General features: G+C 42.4%; 1 protein-coding gene across 1 annotated transcript; it reads left to right on the forward strand.

The window, feature by feature from the left end:
- Positions 1–25886, forward strand: ISX (intestine specific homeobox). The gene is made up of 5 exons (XM_054987731.1): positions 1–170; positions 19711–19718; positions 20885–21036; positions 24294–24410; positions 25656–25886. Exons 1-5 carry the CDS (start codon positions 1–3, stop codon positions 25884–25886), a joined length of 678 nt encoding a protein of 225 aa, XP_054843706.1.
- The last annotated feature ends 1179 nt before the right edge of the window (positions 25887–27065 follow it).

Below are 27065 nucleotides of genomic sequence, written 5' to 3' on the forward strand. Positions count from 1 at the left end.
ATGTTGAACAATTCAAAGGAATATGACAGCCAGGAAAAGCCCATTTTGTCTTTTTCTATTGAGGAGATCTTAAAGAAGCCTTCCACCAAGTCCTGCCTCCACCGTACAACAGTCTGCGGTAACCATGCAGAGACTACCCAAAACCTGGGATCGGAACAACTTTTTAAAATGTCAAATGGTAAGCACTATTTCTTTTCATTCACAAAACGTACACAAACCTAGATTTTCTCGTGCCCTTGCAAATTCCCAAAGCTTGATTATTTTTGACAACCATCAGCCACATTTACTTCCACACAGTTCTAAAAATCTGAGCATTCAAAGTTATGAATACCCCCATTGATAACCTGCTTGGGAAAGATTAAAGTGTACCTAAAGCTCCTGCTTTTTAATATAGATAGAAACTGTACATTAACAACAGCATGACTGGCAGAAATTCAATAGGTATAGCTTTTCCCAGGATGGAAATGCATGGATGGCAAAAGGCTGCATCTTTGCTATTGATCCTTCTTGAAATTAGGTATGAACTGGTGACCTTACAGTTTATAATTCTATTTTAAAAGAGAAATCTTATCCTTTACTATGAAACATTCATCTCTTATTGAAGGCCAGCTTGTAATCAATCCTGCATATTCTAGCTTGTCATTTTTCAACTCCACTGAACTTGCATTGGATAGAAATTTAGTTAAATTAAGTGCATGATGTTCCTTAAGGGGCACACACTGGACTGCCAAGGTCTGACTTCCCAAGTCCGTACAGCTTACTGGATATCTTTTATTTTAGAACACCATAAATCCCTGGCACTTAGTAGCCCATGGTTTGACAGTGCTATCCTGATCTGGCAACCTTGAAATATACAAGCTAAAATATTATGATACTAGAGGAAATGAGGCAGTAGCTGGTATACATATAAGACGAAGAAGTAAAGTATAATTTATACCCTATTCTTGGATGCTCCCATTTATTTCAGTGAGGCTTCCTCAGGAGATAGTCCTGGCAAATTTCCCCAGATCTCTATGATTTGGAGATGAATTAATTTAGGCTGCTTCTTACTACATTATAGGAAATTATGTGTACGTAATATATAGCAGATGTATCTATCTGATTCAAAGGATTAGTGTATATGTGGCAAAAAACTATCACCAATGGCACGGTGCAATCTTAAGCAGAGGTACAGAGTTCCCTGAAGTTCATGGGTTTTAGAAGGGAGCAATTTCATTTAGTATTTCTCTGATTGTCTTCTACCACATACAAACAACAAACTAGCATTGGTGCATTGATCTCAGTGCCACAGATCAGGAATAATAAACACTAAGATATAAGTGAACTAATCAACAAAAGAAGACGAGCAACACATACCCAACAGCAAAATAAATGAAAGGAGCTGTTTAACAAAAGGTCAGGCGAAGCAAATGCATCTTCACCTGATGCTGGAAATTATCAGATTCTGTGCCAGATGGGCAACTATGGGAAGGATGTGACGTGACAAGGGGGCAATGACAAAAATGGTCCAGCTTTTTGCTTTACAAATGGCAAGCAAAGCAGGGCCCATGACAAAACCCTATCTGAGAGCCAAGCTACAAGTGACGCCTGACACAGGTTGGACACTTTTCAGCTTCCCTCAGGTTTTTATGGGAAATGTAGGCATCCTGGTCTTGCAGCTTGGCTCTCTGACTGCTGTCCAATGGACTTTTCAACTGTCACTTGTCCAACATCCTGCCAAGCTGCTGACATTTCCAATCAAAACTTGAGGGGAGCTGACAAGTGTCCAACCTGTGTCAGACGTCACTTGTAGCTTGAGAGGTAAGGATAAGGAACACATGGAAGAAGGCAATCCTTCAAAAATGGTGGCCCCCTGCTGCCAAGGGGAAAAGCAGGAGTGGATAATATGTGAGAGGGGGGAAAGGGAAGAAGCACAGGCCCAGTCAACAAAAGCAAGAAGTGGAACTGAAACAGGGACTTTTAGATAGATGCAGCAAGGATGAGAAATCCTCAAAACCATCCTCGAGCCCAAATTTCTCTCCAGCATTAGAACACTGGCCCTTTTCCTCTGCTTTGTTAGTAAAGGCAAAGGCCATGAGTAAACAAGCTATAAAAAGCTACTTTTCTATTGTTTAAAGAAAACAAACATGAGCCATAAAAATTTCATCAGCTGTGTAAAAGCTCAGGCTGCTCAGGATCCACTGGAAGATTTTCTGCTTTTGTCATGTGCAAAATAAACATTATTGCCAACACAGTTTAGGATAACGTCAGATACTTTTTATATAAGAATAATACTTTGTGCTCAAGCTGATAATTTTAAAATGCAATGCAACCAACATTTTTTTTCAGATCATTCCAAAATCACTTGCTGTTTGTGAAGCTAACAAGGAACGGTTGGACTTTCTCCCATTGGGAGCTCATTACCAACATTTTTTTTCAGTATCTTGAAAATGAAAAGATGTTCAAGAGAGAGTTAGATTTTTAAAAAATCTAGACGTTTGCAATAACAGGAAATGTTGGGAGCAAATGGATCCTATGATGGGCCGTATGCCATTAGGGGAAACTCCTGCTAAAAGAATCTTTAATAAATATTTTCCCACGTCTTTTTCATACTCTTGCTCCACTCTGCCTTTCACCTTTTATTAAACAAGCTTTTTTTTTAAGTGCTAATTGTATCAGTGTCCTGACCCAGCTTAGGTCAGGCTGCAACAAGTCCCGAGTTACAACCTTTCCATTACAATTGCTGTGTAATGTCGTTTATTAAGCCCAACGAAAATGACACAAAATGACATCCAAGTTTTTGTATTCTCTAAGAACATTTCATCAGGGCTGGTTATTTTTTAAAAAATAGGGGTGGAGAGGAAAATGGTGTTTCAGGCCTTTTGTATTCATCCTGTGTAGAATGTCCAACAGGTATAACAATTAGAACTGGTATCGAGTTAAAGGCCGATGGATTAGACCAGGAGTAAACAGCCTGTGGCATATGTGCCAACAGCGGCACATCAAACCATTTTGCTTGACACCCAGGGCAAGATCTTTGTCCATGCAGCCAGGGCACTGGGCGAGCTGTTGGAGCATGCAGGCATAGCTGATGCTTGTCATCACCTCCCAGACCTGTAGAAGGTAAATCCCTGAATTGCTTGCATCTTGGCTGGGCTTTGCTTGAATGGACTACTGGACATGCTCATTGGAAGGTTGACCCTTATGGCCTAAAAATAGGCCTTGAAGTGAGATTCATCAAGACAAATGCAGCTTTCAACCAAACATGGCTTCCCGTTGGGTGCTTCATAGCTTGCTTTGACACTGGATGTGCACTCAACAGTTCCTGGCAAGTGCATCTGCATGAGGCTTGTCAGGCCTCCTGCTATGGGAGGAGGCCTCTCACTGGCAAGCTCTGTTACCTGCCACTGCTTGGAAGGGCAGCAGGAATTTTTTTTAAAGCAGCAACATTAGTGTGTCACTTAACAGTTACAAAAGGTAGCTTTAGGACTTGTCAGAAAGTCTATGGTTTTACCATAGAATTTCTGGTGATTCCTAGAGCTACCTGGATTGGTGTAGTGGTTAAGGGAGACAGGATTCTAATCTGGAAAATGAGGTTTTATTCCCCACTTCTCTGCTTAAAGCCAGTTGGGTGACCTTGGGTCAGTCACAGTTCTCTGGAGCTCTCTCAGACACAGGGTAATTGTTGTGGAGATAATAACATACTTTGTAAACCACTCTGAGTGGACATTAAGTTATCCTGAAGGGCAGTATATAAATTGAATGTTGTTGTTATAGCAACATTCATCACGAACATTGCACCACCCCTCCCATGTCCTCATCCTCAACTCTCCTGCCAGTTGCCAGGCTCAGCTGTACGCATGAACCATTTTCCGTACATAGTTAAAACAGGGCCCAGGGAATGGTCACATTTCACATGATACAGCTCACCTAATACAGCTAAGCAAGAGCAGAACCACAAGTGACAAAAGGCACAGATTGGACACTTGTCAGCTTCCCTCAAGTTTTGATGGGAAATGTAGGCATCCTGGTCTCGCAGCTTCGCTCTCTGACTGCTGTCCAATGGACTTTTCAACTGTCACTTGTCCAACATTCCGCCAAGTTGCCTACATTTCCCATCAAAACTTGAGGGAAGCTGACAAGTGTCCAATCTGTGCCTTTTGTCACTTGTGGTTCTGCTCCAAGTCTGGGCCTAAGCAAGAGTTAAACAGAAAACCTTAAGAGAACTCCATGTAAGCTGCTACCTTAACCTCCAAGATGGAATGTGTGATGTGTCTCTTGGATTTAACTAGGTCTTCTAGTTCTCCAAATGCTATTCCAATAACAACAGTTCTGTAGCCTTTCTGTGCTAAGCAGTTATGGTCGCAAAATGTACTTCCGCTCTCCATCCCTACTTCTTCACTTTCAATCAGTGTTCCCAGAAATAAATTCTACCAGCCTATCTACATCTTTCTACCTTGTTATGAAAAGTGAAATTTGAAGCAGACCTGAAAACTATTTCTCTGCTGATTAGTAGCATTTCCCTCAGTCTAAAATGTCACCCTTTCTGGAAGTCAAACTGTACATTTACTGAAGAAAATGTCATGCTGACTCAAACTGCCCCTTTTCCCTCTATAACATTCTCTGTTTCTCTTTCCCCCCTTTCCTCTCTCCTACAGACAGTATATATTAAGGGCTGCAAAAGAAGTTAACATTTCCATATTCTTGTTTTAAACCTCATGCAGGGAAGTGGCCAGAAAATGAATGAAGGGACTTGTATTTTTGTAATGTCAGAAGGTCAATTGTGAATACAGGGCGTGTCCTGGGAGCTTTACACTTTCATAGTCGCACAGGCGGGAGCAGGTTTTCTGTTCAGACATGAGAGGAAGAAATTCACTTCTCAAAGCGTTTCCCAGAATAAAATAATGGAGAGAGCTTGCACTATTGAATTTCTACCTGGTCATGCACCTGTTAAAATCACAGGAGCCCCAAAATGGTTGCATTTGCTCAGTTGAAAAAAATGAGCAAACTAGAGGCATGATTCAATACTTGACAAATTATATTAATTTACATAGCACTTTCAATGTTAAAAGCACTACACGTAGATTATTATTGTAAAAACTCATCCTACAAAGTAGGCCAATATTATTATCATCATAATGCAGGTTTAGGGTGAGCAGGTATCTTACCTGATTTGTGGCTGGAAAAGTGCAAAATATAGTACTAGATATAGAATTCAACTTACTGAGAATATCAGCTTTTTCATTTTAAGAAAAGCAGTTTTCTAGTCCTTTCTTATACATAGTGAAGCATTAATGCTGGACTTCACATGCACATTGTGGGTGTCTGCTTAAAATTGTAAGTTAATTTAGTGTACTACGGTTAGAGTGTTTGACTAAGACCCAGGTTCAAATTCCTACTGTACCTTGGAAGTTTGCTGAGTGACCTCAGGCCATTCATGTACTTTGAGCCTAATGGAGGAGAGGAAACTACTACTCAGGCACCAGGGTACTCCATGGCCAAACAAAACAAATGATCCATTGCTGTGTTTTTTTTAAAACACAGCACTGAGGAAGGAGCACTGGTGAAGTAGCACTACCTAGTGGACAAACCTGATAAGTTGCCAAGTAACCTCCTCCGCCCCGTTCCCCCGCCCCCCCCCCAGTCCCTGGCCCTTGTTAATGTTAGCAGTTGGAGAAAAATGGGGGGGGGATCTATAGTAATGCTCTAGGAATTTCCCCCAATCTCAATGATCTTTACAATAAAGATTGGGGAAATTCATGGAGCATCACCCAGAAGTGAAGTCATAGCCAGCCTAATGTAAACCCCAAACACACACTTAGAAGCGACGTCATTTCTGGGTGACATACTAGGAATTGCCCCAATCTCTGTGGTAAAAACTATAGAATTCCTAGAGGAGCACAGAGGAAATGGTGTCAAACCCCAAACTCCACCCTCCAAGGGCACCCTCATGTAACTACCTCCAAACGTCACACTGGTTGTCAGCCATGCCCTAGCAACCCTACACTGTCCTGAAGCAGCACTGCAAAAATCTCCTAATATTTGCTGGAGAATGGATGGCAAACCTAAGCCCACAGCCAAAGTTGGAACCAACCACTGGCCAAATACCCACATTTCAGACCACCAGGGTCTCCAAGGCATAGGACAGCTGCTCAGCAGAAAGGCAGTTGCAGAGAAAACGATTTCAGATGGCTCTGTCTGTATGTTTGTTCCTATTTCCCCCACCCCATCTCCTAGGATTTTAGAGACACTGGTCACATTTTATAAGGCATTTGGGTAAAGTTATTATGAGTCCTGTAGAGCTCCTGAAAATAGACCTTGTATTATGAGGCTGTTTATAAATTAATAATATTGTTATCATGTCCTCTTTAACATCTTTTTGTGATTTTATTGGCTTTTCCTGAACTTGTTATTACTGACTAAGGATCTGATCTCTCTTTTTTATTATTCTTGGATGGAAAATTGGGGCCATGCCTTTTATCTATCGTTTTAACAAGAGTTTTATCCTATATCAGGAGAGAGCAGAGGCCATGTATACCGAGATAATGACAAAATTACATTGTAGGAACAGAAAATGGGATAGGTAGTTTGATTGAAACAGAGATGTAAAAGCGAGAGTGCCTGATTGATGGGTAAATCTTTGTAGGTCCACGTTGTAACAGATAGCGACAGGCAGCTTGTAAACAGTTTGCTGGAAAATGTACAAGAAGCTTAATTACTTTCTGTAGTTCTGTTCCAAAAATGCAGGCCTGTAGAAGCTCAATGGCAGAGTAATCCTTACAGATTTGGGCCCAGGATACAATGGCATGCTCTTGATCCCAGGAGTGTTGCTAGCTCTTAGGGTTGCCAGCTCATTGCTGCGAGCCAGTGGGAGAGTTCGGGCGGGGGGGGGGATAGGAAATTGGTATTGTGTTGATGCCCCAATATCACTTCCAGCACGAACCTAGAAGTGCTGTCACTACATCGGCATCTGTCTTGCTAAGGGGCAAAAGGTTCTTTTAGGAATTGACAGCAATGAACATGCAGGTGTGAAAGGAAAACAAATTTATTAAACAAAAGCAAGTGAAATGCAGAAGAGAAATAAGTGCATAAATTCAACAAAGTAAGAAATCATACATACAAGAACATAACAGATCATTCATGCAAGAATAAAATAACAGAGAGGAGAGAAAGTTTATGGTCACAACAACACTCCTTCAGCTATCAGGAACCTAGGGATGCTAGACCCCTGGTGAAGGTGGGGGATCCTCCACCCCGCCCCCACTTACCTGGCCAGCAGGTGGGTGCTCTGCTCCACAGCGGCCCAAAACGGGCCTGATCCATGCCAAAACGGGCCCGAAACGAGGCCAATTTGGGCTGAACCGGGCACGTTTGGGCCACTGTGGAGGGCAGGAACGCTCCCGCACTCCACAGTGGCCCCAATCTGAGCCTCTGCGGAGCGTGGGCATGCTCCCAGGGGGGGTGTGATGACATCACTTCCCAGAAGTGACATCATTGCGCTTGTGGGAGTGCATGCACACACACCCTCCACCAGAGGTAAGTCCCAGGAGCCAGTTCCCACCCACCCCCCGGGAGGTTGAGAGGGCCTGGCAACCCTACAAGAACCCCAGATGACAGTGGGCAGATTCCTTTGGCCAATGTTGCACAGCACTGTACCAATTCACTCTGAGTCGAGGTTCTATTAGCGAAGAGATTTCTAAGACTTATACAGGAAGAATTGCATAGTTCCATCTGGCACCTTCATTCTCTTCAAAAGGAAAAATGATTAAAGAAAGGGAGGTGCGAGGCCAAGAATGCCCTTAATGTCCAAGGCTATCTTAATTGCTCAAGGCCAGCTGATAAAGGAGGCATCTGGCCAGCATCCAAGAGATTATTGTTTCTAACCTCCCTGTGTCAGGTGTTAATCTAAACACCCCACACACAAACCGTGCTTGGGACAAGTGAATATTAAATTGCAAAGCAAAATACTTAAAGAGAAAACACCTTACATCAGCAAAGAAGAAGGTATATTCAGGTTCTGGCTGAAATTGGACAACACAGCGGGGACTGCAGCACACCACTAACTTCTCAAAATATAATGTTCTTCCGTGATGCCCCTACAGCTTCATGCTCTAAAATTCTACCATAGTGGGAACTGTGGCAGTCCTGCTTCTAAAGCTCGCACAGGAGGGGAAACACCACTAGACAAAATCACCCATCATTATTACACTAGATCCAGAGGAGTTAGCCAAGTTAGTCTGTAGTAGCAAAATCAAAAAGAGTCCAGTAGCACCTTTAAGACTAACCAACTTTACTGTAGCATAAGCTTTCGAGAATCACAGTTCTCACATCTGACGAAGAGAACTGTGATTCTCGAAAGTTTATGCTACATTATTACACTGTGCTGGAAAAACAGCCATTTAGGATTCCTGTCCTATTTCTTTTTTAAATATTTGTTTGTATTTTGACAATAGATATTTCCCCATTTGTTGCTATTGGCTTTTGTAGCTTCCTTTTATTTCTTTATCGATCTTTGTATTTATTTGAAATAATTGTAGACTATCCACTGCAAGTGCTGGAAGCTGGGCCGTATCATGAATTAAAACAACCCATACAACCCTATAATGTAAAACAAAAATGTAAACACTGGGAAAATCAATTAAAAGGCTATAACTAATTCACAAACACCAGCCAAACTAAACAGCTGCATTTTTTACGAAGTACTGGGTGTGTGTGTTGTGCAGTCTCTGTTATAATTTATGTAGCATTTATATGTATCATGTACTTGCATGTTATATACTTATATAATCCTAAACAGGAACTAATGACTTCAACCCGACTTAGAAGGATGTAACTCAGCTTAATATTGCACTGTATATCTCGTAGTGAACTGGGCAGCTGCTTTGTAGATGATGAAAGCCCCCCGGACATGTCAGTAACTCAGCCTTCTCATTAGCCTTCCCAGCTCTGCAGAAAAAATATGATAAAATGTAAACGGACAAAGAAAGAGGGGAAAAAAGTTTAAAACTGCTTGATAGGGTAAAAAAACATTCCAGGAGGAACAGAACATACCCTTTTTAAAACCTTCTTGGGCCTATGAGGTAAGGAAAGATGATCAATAAATATTTTAATAAATAACTTTTTAAAAAAAGCTGAGCATCAGTTTCCAGAAAAAAATTGGAAGGGAAAATGAAATTTCAGGTCATCCAACAGCCAGTGAATTTCTCACTTCTCTGTACAGGTGTCATGAATGATACTTTAATGCATTCAGTCAGATTCACAACTGTAACTGTTTATAAGCTGAGATGTTTGGAGGTGGGAGGAAGCAGGGAAGAGTATTCAAACGGATCAAACCAATCAGTGAAGTCTCTGTTTGCAGCCAGTGAACAAGACATGAGTTGAACTGGTGGGTGTTTGAGCATCTCTAATACATATGAGATTTCAGTTGAATCATGCACAAAGAGGGATGTGATTATCATGGATAAGCAGGGTTTTTTTCTGGGAAAAGAGGTGGTGGAACTCAGTGGGTTGCCCTTGGAGAAAATGGTCACATGGCTGGTGGCCCCGCCCCCTGATCGCCAGACAGAGGGGAGTTTAGATTGCCCTCCATGCCGCATGGCGCAGAGGGCAATCTAAACTCCCCTCTGTCTGGAGATCAGGGGGCGGGGCCACCAGCCATGAGACCATCTTCAAGAGTTTCCGGAACTCTGTTCCACCGCGTTCCAGCTGAAAAAAAAGCCCTGTGGATAAGTCAGAAGGATGGTGTCAGAATTCAAGCCTGCATAGAAGCCATCTCCTCTGAAATGTTGCCCCCTGATACATGAGAGACCACCTGTGGCTCCTTATTGCGCTCAGTGAGAAACGTGTTCCTTAAGAATTATTGCGTAATTTACAAGTTGGGATACTGGCATCCAAGAAGACCTCCTAGCTCAAATTAAATCCTGGATAGTCCCGTTCATAGTCTCATAGACCCGCTCCAGTGGCCCCTTTGCCCAGGCTTAAAGATCAAGATTTGTACCTTGCAACTCTAAAGGACTGTCATGTATTCTAGCCAATAGTTGCAGGTCAAGTTGCTGCTGTTGGAGGCCACGCTGCAGAGGACTGCGCCCTTGCTATGGTCTTATAGATTCTGTTTTGCTCCTCACTGGACAAGTTAAGTCTGAGCTTTGCTTCTGACCAGCTACTCCTACATGGCCAACATTTTCTGAAATCAAAAGTTAACAGGACCATCTGCAGGTAGGCTCACCAGATGCTCCACTAGATGGTTTCCAGGATCCTTGAACAGATGAACGTTTCATTACCAGCATCTCAGCCAAGAGTGTTTTCAAGATCCTCTTCTATCACATTGACAAGAAGAGAGGTGTCTCAGTGCAGGATGGATGTGTCTTTGGGAATCACTCATCCTTGAATGAGCGCATCCAGTCTCCTGTAGAGAGGGTAGCCAGATGCAGTAGAGGACAGAGGTACTGAACCTTTAACAGCTGAGTAGAAAAGAGAATTTTAACAGGTGCATCTGTTAAATTACATCTTCTACCCATTTTTAATTATTGGAACATGTTTGGCGTGGAGCTAATGGCAGGATGTTTATCTCTATGCCAAGTTCCACCTGCTAATTTTTTGCATCATTGCTGGAATTGAGTCAAAAGTTGGCAGTCCAAGGTCAGAGGAACAGCCTGGGTTGAGACTCCTGCAGCATAGGTGAAGACTGCTAGAATTTGCTGGGTGGCAAGCAAAACCTGCTAGATTTTCAGGCCCCATTACTTGACAAAAACACAGTTTATTGGCTGGACTAGTAAAATACCTGCTAGTTTTCATTCTTCCCCATGGATCTACCCCGTCCATCCCAGGATGAGAGTTGCAATTTCCTTTATAGAAGCAAATCAATTCACACCGTATCAGGGCGGGGCTGCTAAATTTTTACTGGCAATGGACTCAATCTCTTTTCCTTTCCTTTGATTTCCTTTGCCTAGCATTCGGCTCTAGATCAGCATAGCAGGGAACTTCCCCAAACCCAGTTAGCATGGATGGAACAATCTCCCCTTGGGTAGGAGGCAAAATCCAAGTCCTTGTGATTATGCATACTGGAACATATTATCAGTCTGCCATTTAAAAAAAAAAGCCTTCTGTCCTGTGAGTGCCTGGAGTCTTCCGCTTACTGTTCTTCCCACCTATCCCCTTCAATAACAAAGCAAACGATTGGTATCTGGGTGGAGGCAGCTTTTGTCTGAAAATGCTGGACTGGGAGGAATAAAATGGAGTCTTTCAATAGCCCAGGATCCTGCTGCTCTATTTCTGCAGTGCTTCAACAGATAGCAGCAGGATGCTAAATGCTAAGGTTTGCTTGCAGAAGGCTCTACCCTGAGCAATTTGTATGCATCCAATTAGAACCTTTCGCCCTGACTAGGCTATTCCCTTTTAATAAGGGGTGAGGAAAGCCTTTAATAAAAATTAACCACAGTGCCTTATTCCCACCGCAAAGTCTGTCCTTGTGCCCTTTTAAATTGGCCAGTGGGTTCTTTAGCTTGGAGGAGAAGCCCCAGAGAAGAAATCTCCTTATGTAGACAAGGAGATTTGGTTTGCTTCACTGGTGCAGAACATGCCAACATGCAATTTTGGGCTTTGTTTCAATAAAGAGGCTGACCTACACTTTGATGCTGGGGCCAGCGTTTTAAAAAGTCTCACAGCTCCATTCAGACACCATTCGGATCACGACTTAAATAACCTGGGTAAGCAAACTGGCCTAATGACAATTGTTTATAGAAATCCTGAAAAAATAAGAGACTATTCAGTGCCGTACTAATGTTGTGTTCTTAGCTGGGCAATTATACAGCCTTCATTTTAAAAACTCCAGCACTTGAAACAAAAAGCTAAGCAGAAATTTATGAAACAGGCTATCCTAACCAACTGTACACTTTAGGTTCTCCCCTCTTGTCTCTCCTAGAACTTCTTCTGGGTTTCCTTTTACCCCTGAACCAGGACCATCTCTCACATTTATCAACTTACAGGGAGGAGGTGTTTTTTTTTTTATTGTTGGGGGCGTTAAAAGATGTGACAGGCAAAAATGTGACAGCTATTATTTATTTTTATCTGTTTATTTTTATTTATTTTTGCCCCCTCTTTCTTCCCAATGGGGACCAAAGCAGCTTCCATCATTCCCTTTGCCACCATTTTATCCTAACAACAACCCTGTGAGATCGGTTAGGTAGAGAGTGTGTGACTGGCCCAAGGTCACCCAGCAAGCTTCCATGACAGTGTAGGGATTCGAACCTGAGCTTCCCAGATCCTAGTATGGCACTCTAACCACTACACCACACTGGTTCTCTCTACCTTCCCTGCACCTCTAGTGGAATCAGTGAAGAATGGCATTAAAAGTAAAATAAATAAATTGGTGGGCATTTGGTCAATGCAGCCTGACTGTGGCTTCACAGGCCCCCAAACTGATATGGTCCCCCTGAATTTTATCCCCTAGACTCCCCCTTTATTTCTGAACCCCCTTGCTGGTTCTAAACAAAGAGGGCATAACTAGATAGAGCACAGAAGATCTGTTATTTGACCTCCCACCACCCCTAATTTTATTTAAAAACAACCTCTCTACCTTGGAGCCAAAATGCTAGGAGTGAGTTTTAACTCCTTATCCATGCCATTTTCCTGATCTAAATTCTTCACCAGTTGGTATTTTCCCTGCTGGGAATTAAGTACAAGTACCCACATAGTTTGCCAGTGCAGCAAATAGTTGGGTGGGGGGAGAGAATATTAGATAAGGAAAACACATGAGAGAAAGGGTTAAGCCATCTCTCTGCCAGCATGACCCGAACCCATTGTTTTCATCTAATTGCATCTTGAGTAAATACGATTATAAATAATTAAATGTGTCCATTAATGTCAAAGGCATAAATATCTTCATTTTTTAAAATGTGAAGGGGTAATGTGCCCTTGGTTCCTATTATGGTGTGTTACAGAGTGTTGCAACAACTGCTCTGAAAATGCACTTTTTTGTAATTTCACCTTTACAATTTCCAAGAGGGCTTGCTCTGAAAATTGCTCTTTCCTTCAATGGAATGTTCCCTTCTCCCACTCCCAAAGCTGAACAAATAACATTGCAAACTGGACTCATAATTTTGCCACCATACAAAGGTAACATTGTGTCTTGCAATGTGTGTAGACATTTAGTAGTTTGAATGAGAACTCAAACATCCTGTAAGCCATATTTTCAGATAGGGGGCAAATCCATCTGATAAGAAGAACATTAGTACTCAGTATTGCCAACTCTGGCTTGGGAGATCCCTACAGATTTGAGGGTAGTGTCTAAGGACAGCAGAGTTTGGGGAGGGGAGGGAGTTCCTCAGAGATGTGATGTCACTTGGACTTCTGCTGCTCCTAGACTCTATAGCACAACATACAGTTCACACACCAAAATGGCCATGTCCACCAGGGGGACTGATCTCTGTAGTCTGAAGGTCCAGGAGAAGTCTCCAAACTAGACATGGGCACAAACAGCATTACGAACAGAAAAAAACTACGAACAGCCCAATCTGCTGTTTGCAAACAAGCTGTTTGTGAGGCCCCATCCTAAACAAACAGGTGGTTGTTAAAAGCCTTGTTTGTTGCCTTCTGCAGCAGTTCAACAGACAGTCTGGTGCCTGCTGCAATCAATTCCCTTGGCAACCGGAGGGAGGGAGGGACTGAACTCTGTCTGAACTCCTTCTGGTTTTCCTTCTGGCTTTAACCCTTCAAAGTACTTCCAGCAGAGAGTACCGTTTTTGCCACTGTGAAGAGAAAATGACAGCCAACAGGGAGAACCGTGGATCATGCCTTTCCCAGAATGCAATCTCTCTGAAACTTGGGGTGTCTTCAGAGGACAGTGAGGACTATGTCCCCTGCAAATTTGGTGGGTATTGGACATTGTGAAGGTCAGTTTGTGGGAAGTTTAAAGGGCCCTGCTCCTTGCACGTAGCAGGAAAGGGCCCTTATAACTATCAGCCGGCAGGTGGGGGGGGGGGAATCCCCCCATGCCGCCTGCCAGCTGATAGTTTAAAGGGATCTTTAAAGGGCCAGGTAAGTGAGTTTGAGGGGAGGGGGGCTAAGTGGGGGGTTGGGGTGGAGGTGGTTCTGGCCCCCAAGAACAACGAACATGTCCAGGAACAGTCCATGTTCGCCCATGTTTGTTGTTCATTGTTTGTGGATGGCACCGAATGACGAACAGGGTGTTCGGGGGTTTGTTTCCGTTTGTGCCCATGTCTAGCCCAGACCCCATTTTGAGGTTGGTATCCCAATTAGTTCCTCTCTAAGGAAGTTCTTCTTGATCTTCCTGCTCACCTTGTTTGTAAGAGCAACATGTGCAGAGATGACCAAAGGCCCAAATTAAAGATGCCAATTGGGGCAGGAAGTGCTCCTGCACTTTCTCATCCAAGAATTCCTCAAGCGTCAAGGTTAGCCTCCATGTCAGAATACCTTCGTGTCTGAACTTGGAACCCAAATGAAAATCTACAAATATGGCAAAGTTGCTGCATGTTAAATCAAGAGAATGTGGTGGTTTCCACAAAAATTTTGAGGGCCACTTTTTAAAAAAGAATTTGAATCCCTAAAGCTTTTGTTCTGAATTTTTTCCTCCACAGGTTTAAAAAATGCATCTGAACGTCCCCAACTTTTGCATATTGAAACATCTCAAGAAAGCAATGTAGTTATATTTCCCTAGAGACCCTGGAGCCAAATTTGTAAATCTGGCATTATGCTTAACATTTTCCAGCCTCATATCTTCCTCCCACATTCTTTATTAGACTGTAATTTTGAATGCTATTGCTTGCTGTGGGATCTCTTTAGTTGAACTCCCAAAGGCATTTACAAATATTCGAAGCTGCAGTCAGAGAAATGTTCACCTTGCGGGGGTGAATGCTAACACAGACTTGCCATTTTTTTTAAAGTCTCTCTTTTTTGGAAACATAAACAGAATAATTGATTAAGTTTAATCAAAAATGCACCCTCTTGCTCTTCTACTGGCAAGTCCTTGATTAGCTCTCTGTAACTATCTCAGCTGCAATTTCATTTGGAGCTGAATTCAGAGCTGGTCCGCTCAGTCTCTGCTGGCCCTGCAAGTGACCTCAGGTGATTTGGTTCTTTTAATTTGAGGCATTCCAGCTTTGAAAAACTGCTCTCAGCAAGACTAGCATGCAGAAGCTATTCATGCCATTGCGGTACTCATGTAACGGGCATGTTTGGAAATAACTTTGAATAAAGAGGGTGCAAGATCTGGGTTACCATACCGCCCACAGGGGTAGGCAATTCCGTGGTAACACATGCTGACCTGGGAACAAACCCTTTGGCTTTGCACTCAGGGCTTGATATCTGCCCAAGCAGCAAAGCTTCGGGCCAGTGGTGCAGGAGAAGGCAACAAGTGTGGCTTATGCTCCTCATCATTTCCCAGCTCTGCACAGCCACACCAGCCGAGTCCAAGAAAAATCACTGAGATGCTGGCAGTGCCACTAGGGTTTGGCTTCATCCAAGGCTAATCCTTGTCTCTGCTCCCCTCCCTTTATTTTCAGGCACACCGTCATCATCACAGGTAGATGTTGCATTTTTATTCAACACTCAGGCCAAAAAGGTTATCTACTTTGGTTTTTCACTCTAGGAGTGGCTAGCTTCTGTATTCTTAGGGGCCAATCAGTTTTCCAGATAAGAAGTCTGAGGGCCAGAACAATCTGGCTTCTTCGTGGTCAGAGTCTGTATTAAAATGTTAACATTGCCTAACTCTAAGGGCTTCCACAAATTCAGAACACATTTGTTTGTTAAATTCATATCTTGCCTTTCCATTGGCACACACACCCAAGGCAACAAACCAAATCAAAAGTGGCATCTAGTAACGACACTAAATCAGCACAAAATAGAAAATGGAGGGCTGGCCCCTCCATATAGGATGGTGTTCTCATTAGCAGTGGAAAAGATGTGTAAGGACATGATGTTTGGCCACTCCCTCTGTTCTGGCACTTGAAGTTCTCTGTGCTTGCCTGGTTGGTCTGCATTTGCCATTGTGGATGGAATAAAATCATCCATTAGGGAACAGGTCGAGGAAGAAGTCTTTCCTGAAAGATGCCCTCATAGTTTTTCTACAATGCACAATGGATAGCAATACAATATTTTTATATGAAACATATGTAGAAAATGAACACTTTTCTTCCTTACAAATAAAATTATGAGCAACTTCTCTTTTAACCACATTCTGCCACTGTAGAGCAGATATTAGGAGCTGGGAATTGTGTGCTGCCAATTTGCCATCCCTGCCATAGACTCTTAAGCACCACAAGCACTAATAAGAAAAGCATGACATATTTACAAACCTACAAATGATGAACTGGTCAATTTTGCAAGGCCTTCACATTCCAGAAGCTCACACCAAGCTTGTCCTCCCAGTAACCTATTAACCAAAGTAGTGCTCAAATGGAGTTAAAGCAATAGCACCACCTGCTGACAGCTAAAGAAATGGCTACACAGTGCACTTCAGTATCGTTCAGTAAATGGTAATGCATTTTCTGGAAGGCTTTTCAGACACATTAATGGTTCTTCAAAGACTTAAATGCTGCTGCAGAGGCAGCGAAGTGCAATTGCATAATGTGGGGAAACAAAACTAGGTTCCTTATGCTCTGCAAGGAGAGGATCATTATACCCTGGAGGGTACCTAAAATTATTGTTGCTAGGGGCCTTCACCGATATTAATCTGCCCGCGAATATATTAAGAACTTTCTTCTACTCACTGCTGGGCATTATTCAGAACACCAAAACATTCAGCTTTATTTAATTATACCCTTAAGGCTCCAGGCAAATAACAATGTTTATTTATCTCCTTAATTGTTATAAAAGTAGAAGGTCTATCATACAGAGTTTGCATTTTGAAGATGAGAATAGAATCTCAGAGTAAGTGATGAGGCTCATAAGTTTGGCACCAAGATCCAAGTTCACTTTGAAGGCAATTTTACCTCACATTCTATCACATTTCACCACATATCTGTTCCTACTGCTTGGCAAGGTAATACAAATTATCACTCTATGAACAGACCTTATTTCAAGACAATGTGTTTTTCTAAATTGCTAACTGAAACAACTTGGGCTGGATCCAGAGGGCACCTTGTATCCAGCCCACTGAATTACAACATGATGGCAATGGTCAGATCACAAAATTATGTTTGTTTATCCCATATATATTCTGCCTTTCCTCCGAGGAACTCAGAGTGGCTTATCAGCAAGATAACCACAGCCAGAATAAAACATACTGAGGCCCTAAAGTGTGTTATGTTCAAGAGACCCTGTAGCATAACCCAAACAATAGTAAATTAGTAATTTTTAACATTTTTTTTCATTTAGAGCCTTATCAAAATGTGAGCTTACTAACAGGGTGCCATTTGTCTGCTTTTGGTGGGTAAAACCCCTCCAAAGAACCCCCATTCCTTGCTGGTGCTCAGATAAGTGGCAGGAGAAAATGAGGAGGGGGCACCATTAACACGTTAATGTCACTTCCAGCTAAAACCTGGAAGTTACATAAATGACAGTCTAAGGGCCAAGCTACAAGTGATGAATGACACAGGTTGGACACTTGTCAGCTTCCCTCAAATTTTGATGGGAAATGTAGGCAGCTTGGCGGAATGTTGGACAAGTGACAGTTGAAAAGTCCATTGGACAGCAGTCAGAGAGCCAAGCTGCAAGACTAGGATGCCTACATTTCCCATCAAAACTTGAGGGAAGCTGACAAGTGTCCAACCTGTGTCATTCGTCTATTGTAGCTTGGCCCTAAGATTTTACCATAGAGATTGGCAAAATCCTAGAGTATCAATGGCATTACTTCCTGGCTTTAGCTGGAAGTGACATTGACATGTTAATGGCAAAACCACCACCACTCCAGACACTCTAAAGGAACGTATAGGTTGTGAGGTTACCCAGCCCAGTTTAAGTAAAAGGAAGGACAGGTGTTTACATTTCCCTTAGAAATGAAACTGGCACATGAGGCTTATTTAAGTTTAAAAGATAACAGCAGGTTTATTCACAGGTAAGCTGGATCGGTAGAAGTGTAAGTAAGTAGTTGGTTTTTCCACAGATTATGTCAGTCGCATGAGGCACAAAACACTTGAGATGGTTGAGTTTCTTATGGTTGCTGACTTAGATGAGAGAGGTCGATGTTATCAGACCTGATCTCTTTAAAGTGCAGTTCCTCCTTTGTCTCTCCTTTTCAGATCAGATGCCCCAATTTTTGCACCCACTGCACCGCTTCTCTTTTACTTCAGACCTCAGGGTACTCCACTGAGTTAAAACTCTCTCCAGATACTGAATAGGAGTTATACTTACATCAAAGCTATAACTCTGATCCTTTGTCCAAAAGGGAGTCTCCTTTCTACCCACTTCCTGGGCCAACTACAAGTTCCCAGAACTCTTGAGTCTCAGTAAAATTTAGGACTGGCTGTCCCACTCTAGTACTTAGACTAAAAGCACTTCATAAACTTTGTGTTTTCACAGTAAGGGTATACTTTTCCCTTTCTTCCTCAGACAGTGGACTTTCAGACTGACCCTAGCTGGTCAGAGGCCACCCTTCAACTCTTCAGTTTTTTCTGTCAACCTCCCCCCCTCATTTAGCACCAACTGTCAGCTCATCATTCTATTGCCAACTGCCATTCTCTCTCTGGCTATCCACAGAAGGGGGAAGGGATATGTCAATCATCATCCCTTCCTGCTGCTACTTCAAGCCTTTACTGGCCTCTTGCTTGATGCCTTGGCAATCCTGATATTTTTATGCCCATTTTATCATATCTCCTTAGAAGCTTAAATGACAAAAATTAGGTTATCATACTTTGGTCACATCATGAGGAGATAAGATTCTCTGGAAAAGTCAATACTGCTAGGAAAAGTGGAAGGCAGTAGGAAAAGAGGAAGACCCAAAATGAGATGGCTTTACTCAATAAAGGAAGTCACATGCAAGGCTATGAATGACAGGTAGTTTTTGAGGCTGTTAATTCATAGGGTCGCCATAAGTCAGAAGCAACATGACAGCATATAACACATGTGCACACACGCACAAGAAATCACGGAGGATGCCTATTCCCTCCTTACCGCCTCCTCTTCTGGACATGCCCCCCCCCCGGACTCTGGCTTGCATTCCCCCATTCACCTCTCATTATGCCATCTCTAACTTGTCACCCAGCACCACCTGTTTCAGTGTCCCTTCTCCTTCCTGCCCAGTGCCCACCCACTCATCTCCCCACCCCTGCCAACATACCAAAAGGAGGAATGCAGGTAGGCAGGATCATGCTGACTTCCTCTTCTCACCTGCTCCTGGTGGCTGCTATGGGAACCAGCCACTAACTATTGGATACAGTGATATCATAAGAAACAAAACAAGGAATTTTCTCATCATTTTTTGGTTCAAAGCTGTATCTTCTTCTGTTTAACTGTACCCTTATATAGAAACGAAAGTGATTTTGCCTCAGCACATGTTTCATACATTTCATTTATAAATGGGATAGAGACAAGGAGGACAATCTTCATGACATAGGTTAGCAGCCTAGTATTTGGAAACTCGTAAGCGCTACAAAATTCGTTTCAAAGCCATTTTGAAAGAATTTGTCTCACAGCTTTCATAATCATGAGAAGAAATTTTGCTCATTTCTGATTGCTGGCCTAATAGTGTCAGCATGACTCAGTATGACTGACACTTGCTCCTTGAGGCTACTGCCAGAGATACAGCTAATGAGGTTTACTTTGATTTGTTAGTTAAAGATGCAAGGGTTCAAGATGGAACTTCCTGGTACATAAGTTTCATTCATTCAGTCAGTCTGATCCTTGGCTCTTGAGATGAATTTCTAATGACAGCATTCATCATAATAAATAGTCATATTCCTGCCGATCCAGATCCACTTTGAAAGTCCTTTCTGGACAGTGCCTGGCAGATGGTTTGCTTAGCATCTCCCATTTACTTTCACCCACGCACAACCTATCTTTGGAGCTCTACTTCTAGTGGTGGCTGATTCAGACATACAAGTATATCAGTCAAGGACTCATAGTTGTATGAACTGTTTCAATTGAAAAATACCATCCTATTTGTAATATGAAAGTTGTGTCTATGGTGTGTAATCTGAAGAGACTGTTTTATATGGGTAGCCACCAAAGGATGAACATGCATGTATAGTCTGACATGGGAAGCTGCTGCCTGCAGACCCCATTCTGGATGGCCCCTGCATATCTCGTTATTCTAAAACAAAGCACCAGTATCCAGGAAGTACAACAGAAGAGAGGAGCTCAGCGGCCCCCAAGCTTCTTAGTGATCGGGAACAATACTCCTTTAATTTAATGAAGAGAAGTTGCTAATCGTTTGTGTCTGTAGTCGCGGAAGAGTCACACATGGAGTATGCAGGTGGTGAAAGGTACCAGGAGTCTGGGGGATCAAGCACCAGATTCTCTAAACCTCTGTGTTTCAGAGGAGGGAGCTGTTGTCTCCTGCACAGCAGCAGCAGCACTGCTGGTGGCTAGAGGGTGCTATTGCAACTATCAAGGATCATACTCTTTCTGTTTATCTGCTGACACACTTGATAAAACAGGAACCCAATGACACCTTCAAGACTAATAACATTTATTCCAGCATAAATTTTCATGACCAACTTGATGGCTCAGCTGTTTCACAACTAAATTTCCTGCCGGAATGGTCCTTGCTCTCTTCCAGCGTCCTTGTCCTAAACAGTTGTATGAATGGGGTAGTTTCCTGCAAATTGCCTAAATCTCAGCCTAAATTATTTCATCAGACTGTTGTGATTTTTACAGCAGTCTGAGCTCCTTGGATGAAAGGCAGGTGTGATAGGTAAAAAATAACTGAGATTTTCTTGATCCTGCATCAGAACTTTTGTCCTTCACCTATTAGTGTATTTTCCTAATATACACTTTCCCTTGTTGCATTCAGATGAGAAGAAAGGGAAGCGCAGGATCAGGACAACATTCACTGCCGAGCAACTCCAAGAACTAGAGAGGATCTTTCAAATGACACACTACCCAGACATCCACATCCGCAATCAACTGGCAGCAAAGATCAACCTCCCTGAAGCCAGAATCCAGGTAAATTCTTCAGTTCTCTGCTGCTCATATATAACTATATCCGTAAGACACAAGTTTCTCCGTTACTGTTACCTACAGGCTAGCAAAACTTAGAAATCGGAGGATCACTTAATAACAGAATACTTTGTAGGTGTGTTCTGTTCCCTTTATTTATTACCTTTAGAGGCTTCTGGATAGATTATGATAGCAGTTACATGCCATTGTGTTGATAAACTAGGTATAAACCATTCATAATATATCACAGAAAACCCTGTTTTTTTGTTGCCACCTCAGTTGAATTGAAAAATAACTTCATTATACCAAAAAATTGATTCCCTAGTTGCTAGAGTCATATATTAGAATTCAATTCATTTTTCTTTGAATGAGATGACTGTGTTTAATTGCCAAGCTTTTTGTATAAAAAGAAGGTTTGTAAATGTCTAGAAAAAGTTATCCCAACCTTTCATCTCCCAGGAATCCATATTGAAATTGCACAGTAAATACCTAAATCAGATGAAAAGATACATCTCTCTTACTTAAAAGGTCGTACCTAAGGGATCAGTTGTCAGGTAAGGTTTTCCCTATACACCTATATCACTTGTACAAGAAAAAATGTGTACTAGTAAATCAAGTGTGGAGCTTGTGCGTTATTGCAGAAACACTCACTGTGAGTTAATTACAGTTACGTGAGCTAAACTCCTCTCTCCCAGTCCTATGGCCTTGATCCACTTCCTTTCCCCCTCCATCCCATGGCTGCTTTGAAGCTTTTAAAAACAACTATATAGCAGGTAGTTGGTAGCAGGAAAGATCCACTGCCCAGGACCCTGGAGAACTGCTGCCAGTTAGAGCCAAACTAGACGGCTGGCATGAGCCTGGTTACATGCAGGAAACACAGTTCCCAAGCACACCAACCCTGTTTGGCTCGGTATTCAGCGCAAGTGCAGCCATGCAGTGGGGCAAACAGAGCTGCCCCCCCCCCCGGGCTATTTTGGTTCAAGATAATGGCATGGGGGAGAAGGCCGAAGATATTGCCCTGAGCCAAGTTGGGCTCCAGCTAGAGTTGTTAAGAGAAATTTTCTTAATTCCTCTTTACTCAGTTTCTCCCTGAAATCCAATAATCCTGTCCTTTTCCTCTTTTTTAGAACTTGGTGTAAGTTTCTAACCAATTCTTTCTTGTACAAAGAGAAATTTGAAGTGAGGAGGGGCAGGAAGGGAGATTCTGCAGAATTTCACTCTATAGATGCTCAGAGTCAGGATCATTTTCCCAAGCCTTCCTATCTGGATGCTTGAACACCACCCTGGAATGTATAACATAAAACTGTTGGAAATACAATGTTCTTGTATACAGAGAAGGCAGGGGGCAGCAAATCTGACAGTTAGCAAAATAACTGGTTTTGATTCCCCACTCCTCCACTTGAAGCCAGCTGGGTGACCTTGGGTCAGTCACAGCTTCTAGGAGCTCTCTCAGCCCTACACACCTCACAGGGTGTTTTGTTATGGAGATAATAATAACATACTTTGTAAACTGCTCTGAGTGGGCATTAAGTTATCCTGAAGAGTGGTATATAAATTGACAGTTATTAAAATAAGATCCTTCTTTCTGCCTTTCTTCTGTCCCTCTTGCATAACTCCAGATTGGTATTCTTAGGCTACTTCCTGTTTCTTCCCTGAAATCCCTCTCTCTCAGTTGAGTGAGGAAGTTAATATCTGTTCTGTTTCTCTGCTTTCTATCAAAATTGTGGTTCCTGAATAAACACTCTTCATTCACTCCTTAATCAGACTCAAGATCATTCCTAAGATATACCAAAGTCTACAAAAACAACTGCAAGGGCTGAGGTTACAAAAGGACAGCTTGATTTCTCTTCAAATAGAAATGAAAGAGAAATGGAAGAAAAATTCTGCTCTTAAAACAGAAAAAAATAAGGAATTGATGGCTATATCTAAAAAAGTTAATTTCAGAAAAAAGAAATTCCCCACCCTATAATAACCTTTGGGAACTTTTATCCTGGATGCAACATGTGGCTGTTTCAAGAGCAGAACTGCATCAGCGGAACGTGACCCACCTTATGCTAAACATCATGTCTAGTTTGGCCCTCACAGTAGACAATAATGAGCAAGATCAGCTACTGTCCGGACTCCACATATGGCAGGTTCAAATGTCACTTGATGGGCAGTAGGTTCAGGCAGGACAAAAGAAAGTGCTTTTTTCATACAGTCCATAATTTAACTTACAGTCCTCACTGCAGTGTGACATAGTAATGGAGTCTCTAGCTGCTTAGGTGCCTTTAAAGAGGGAATTAGACAAATTCACAGAGTATAAGTCTATCAATGGCTATTAGCTGTGATGTTCAAATGGAACTTCCATGTTCAAAGGCAGTAGACCTCTGAATAGCAGTTGCTGGAAGGAAACAACAGGGAGAGGCTTGGGCCTTTGTGCCTTGCTTGTAGGCTTCCAGGGACATCCGGTTGGCAACTGTGGGAAACAGGAGATGGACTAGATGGACCACCAGCCTGGGTCAGCATAGTTGCTCCTCTGTTCTTGTGTGCCTGCGGTTTGCCCCCAAAATCTGGTTTGTTTTTCTTTTTAAGAATCCTATATCCATTCACAAAGGAATACAAGAATACAAAGGAATATGAGAGCCAGTTTGGTATAGTGGTTAAGAGCACGGGACTCTAATCTGGAGAACCAGGTTTGATTCCCCACTCCTCCACTTGAAGCCAGTTAGGTGGCCTTGGGTCAGTCACAGCTTCTAGGAGCTCTCTCAGCCCCACCCACCTCACAGGGTGTTTTGTTGTGGCAATAATAATAACATTCTTTGTAAACCGCTTTGAGTGGGTATTAAGTTGTCCTGAAGGGCACTATTTCAATCGAATGTTGTTTGTTGTTGTTGTTGTTGTTGTTAAGACAACTACATGGTTGGCCAGCTTTCCTCACTGAAAAAGGAGCTACTATCGTCTTGACTTTAGAACAAACTATTGCTTGGTCTAGGGGCATATTAGCCCAGAATTATTGCATAAACCATCAGTTAATGGGAACAGTATGAAAACAAAATCATTTCAGCAGTCTCCATCCATTTTGCTCCCACAAGTGTTCAGATGAGATACCACCTAACATGTATCCCTTGTGCTCATTACAAATCAAATTTTAGGGGAGTTCTCCCATTGCAAATTCTAATCCATTTTGTTCTCATATAGCCGCTTGTGGATGTAAGTATCTCTCCAGACATCTTTTTTTTTCTCAATTCAGAGCTCCATTTACCTTCCTTTCCTGCATATAGATCTGGTTCCAGAACCAGCGAGCAAAGTGGAGGAAACATGAAAAATTTGGCAACTTTGGTGGCCTTCAGGATGTTACTGAGGTTGATTTCATTCCAGCCCCAAAATCAGACATCATGGTGAGTATCAATGGCCATCTACGAAAACAGAAATAGCCTTTTAAAAACAAAGCCTTTTGCAAAAAAAACAAATAGAAAACAGATTTTTAAAAAGCATTAGCATCCAGAGGCAACCTCTCACCACCCCCGCTGCTATGTTTTTGAGCAATGCTTTTAGACCAAGGCTCAATGTGCCACTGTTGATCGATGGGCTTCTCATGGACGTTTTGTAGAGCTTACAGATGGATGCCTAGACCAGATACCTAGCGTGGACTTTCCTCAGAGACCCATCCGAGAATCTATCGCAAGTTCCAGCCAGCAAACACAGCATGATAAATTCAACATCTGTTGTCCATTCTGGCTCTCAGCAGAGGCACCACTGGCTCCCTGCAAACCATGAGTTTCAACTCAGGCCCAAGCCTCATCAACATACACTCCTTTCCATCTCAGGAACAATTTCTTCCTCCTTCTCTTTCCAGTGTTCACCTGGCTTCGTGTGAAAAAATACACCATTTTATAGCCCTATACAGATGACTCATCCCGACATCGGCTGTCCATGTGGGGTGGGAGAGCAGGTGAAAATGCACTGGCCCCACCCCCCACGTCTGCACAATCATCAAGTCGTTTGCTCAGAATAAGTAGGCAGAGGAAGTGTCCACCCTTAAGTTCCCTTCCTGTGATCAGCATCATTTAGAAAGCAGCGTTGGTGATCGCGTGGAGGGCCTATATGTGCAGACACTTACACCACATGTTCATTCCATGCAAAGGGTCATCTGTGGGCAGGGCTTATACGGTAGATGCACACGAGATAGTGATGCCTTGGTTTGAAATGTCCATGATTGTGCAGGAACCTGGTTTTTCATATTTATTAAACATCATTCGTATGTAATTAGTTTCTCTGCTCCACTCTAATCCCAACCCTGTTTTAATCCTGATGTTACATTTTCTGCAAAAACTGGATTGGGAAGAGAGATTTGGTTGGCAAACGAGATTTCTGTCTCTCTTGCAGACACCAGGAGAAAAGGATTTCTTTTCTCGCTTACTGATTGCCTGTCACTATGTTTTAGGGACTCCATTTAGAAATAGTCTCTGAATCTTTGTTGGTTTTTATTGCTAAACACTGGAGGAAATTGATAAGGCACGTCCTGTGTTGCTCATAAATTGTGCCCAGCTAAAGGTTTGCATCGGAGTTTCTCAGATTGTTCTCTCTCTCTTTCTCCCCCACCTCCCCGCACTCCATCCTTCTCCTATTCTCCCTTGTTACAGGACCCCTGTCTGATGCCCAGCAACCTGTATGATACAAGTTTCACTGCAGGGTATTACACCCCAAGCCACAGTCATTCTACAGCTACCTGGCTGCCGAACATGGTACCCTTGCACATGGACCCTGTTGCCTTCTCAAAGCCTTATCTGCTCTTTCACTACCTCCCTCCATACACTCGCCCTTCTCTGCCCCTGAAGGAGGCCTGGAGCCACATCTGTGCCAATTTCACATAGAAGAGGATGAAGTGCTTGAGACGATGTCCTAGTTTCCTAAAAAGACGTTATCATTCCTGAGAAAATGTGATCGAGTGGATAAAATGACGGATGTGGATGACAGAGATCCCCAACTGGCCATGATGTTCCCTGGTTGAACTTAGTACAGTAATTATTTCTCTGCCTAACTGGATTGTTGTGAATAAATGAGGAGAGAACACCTATATGACTTTGAACTTCTTGGGGGAAAGGAGGGGTATAAGCATAACAATAATTGGGGGAACAGTCTCTTAAAAACAAGCCTACCGAGCCTCTGGTTGCCCTTGAAGGCTGACTGCAGTTTGGCATAATGAGAAATAATCATTCACAAATTTCAAATCCTTGCTTTCCCTGAAGGACATCACCAGTTCTGTAATGGAATGGTGTGCTCCCCTTGAAACAATATAACCTTCTAGGGGGATAATATACCTAATGGATATTGCATTGCACTGTCAGTTGAAGAACTGAGGCTTTACACAGCCCTAAAACTGATGGATGCCATTGTTGCAAAGATGGCTTAAGGTGATGAGATTTTATTGGTTGGAATGCTGGTGTTATGGGGACCACACGTGCTACTGTAGTCTAAAGGAAATGTGCTGCTATTCCACAGATCCAAATGGCTTAACTGAACAAGGTTGGATTTTTCTCCGGTGTTGGGTTATTCTCACAGTAGTTTTGTTTTGTAGGGTAGAAAAAACACATTTAAGGGAGGGATAATATTATTGAATATAACCTTTGAGTAACCTTATTTCTGTGAAGTGAGTAGCAAGGGTTTTTGTTTTAGTTATCATATAATTCAAAGTAATGGCTAATGTAATAGAGAAAGGACGAGGAAATGGTACTGGATGAAAAATTTCATATCCAAGCCTGGAATGTTAAGAAATTTCTTTAAACAATTAAAATATTTATGAGAGGAAAAACACTTTTTGTTTTTCAGGGCTTTAAAAAAACCCACAAAAATAGAAGAAGTAAATCACAAAAAAGAAAGTTACTCTGAAAGGAAAGCACAGAAAAAGCTATTTGAATTCATCCATTGCTCAATTTGCACAGCTCAAATGTATTCCTAGGTTACAGGGCATTAAGCTAAGAAAATGTGGCTTAGATGTGATTCTTTAGAAATAGGAATCTTCAGAAATTCTCTTCCTCCAAATTCCTCTCTGG

The sequence above is a fragment of the Eublepharis macularius genome, chromosome 9 (genome assembly GCF_028583425.1).
Source record: "Eublepharis macularius isolate TG4126 chromosome 9, MPM_Emac_v1.0, whole genome shotgun sequence".
Taxonomy (NCBI): Eukaryota; Metazoa; Chordata; class Lepidosauria; order Squamata; family Eublepharidae; genus Eublepharis; species Eublepharis macularius.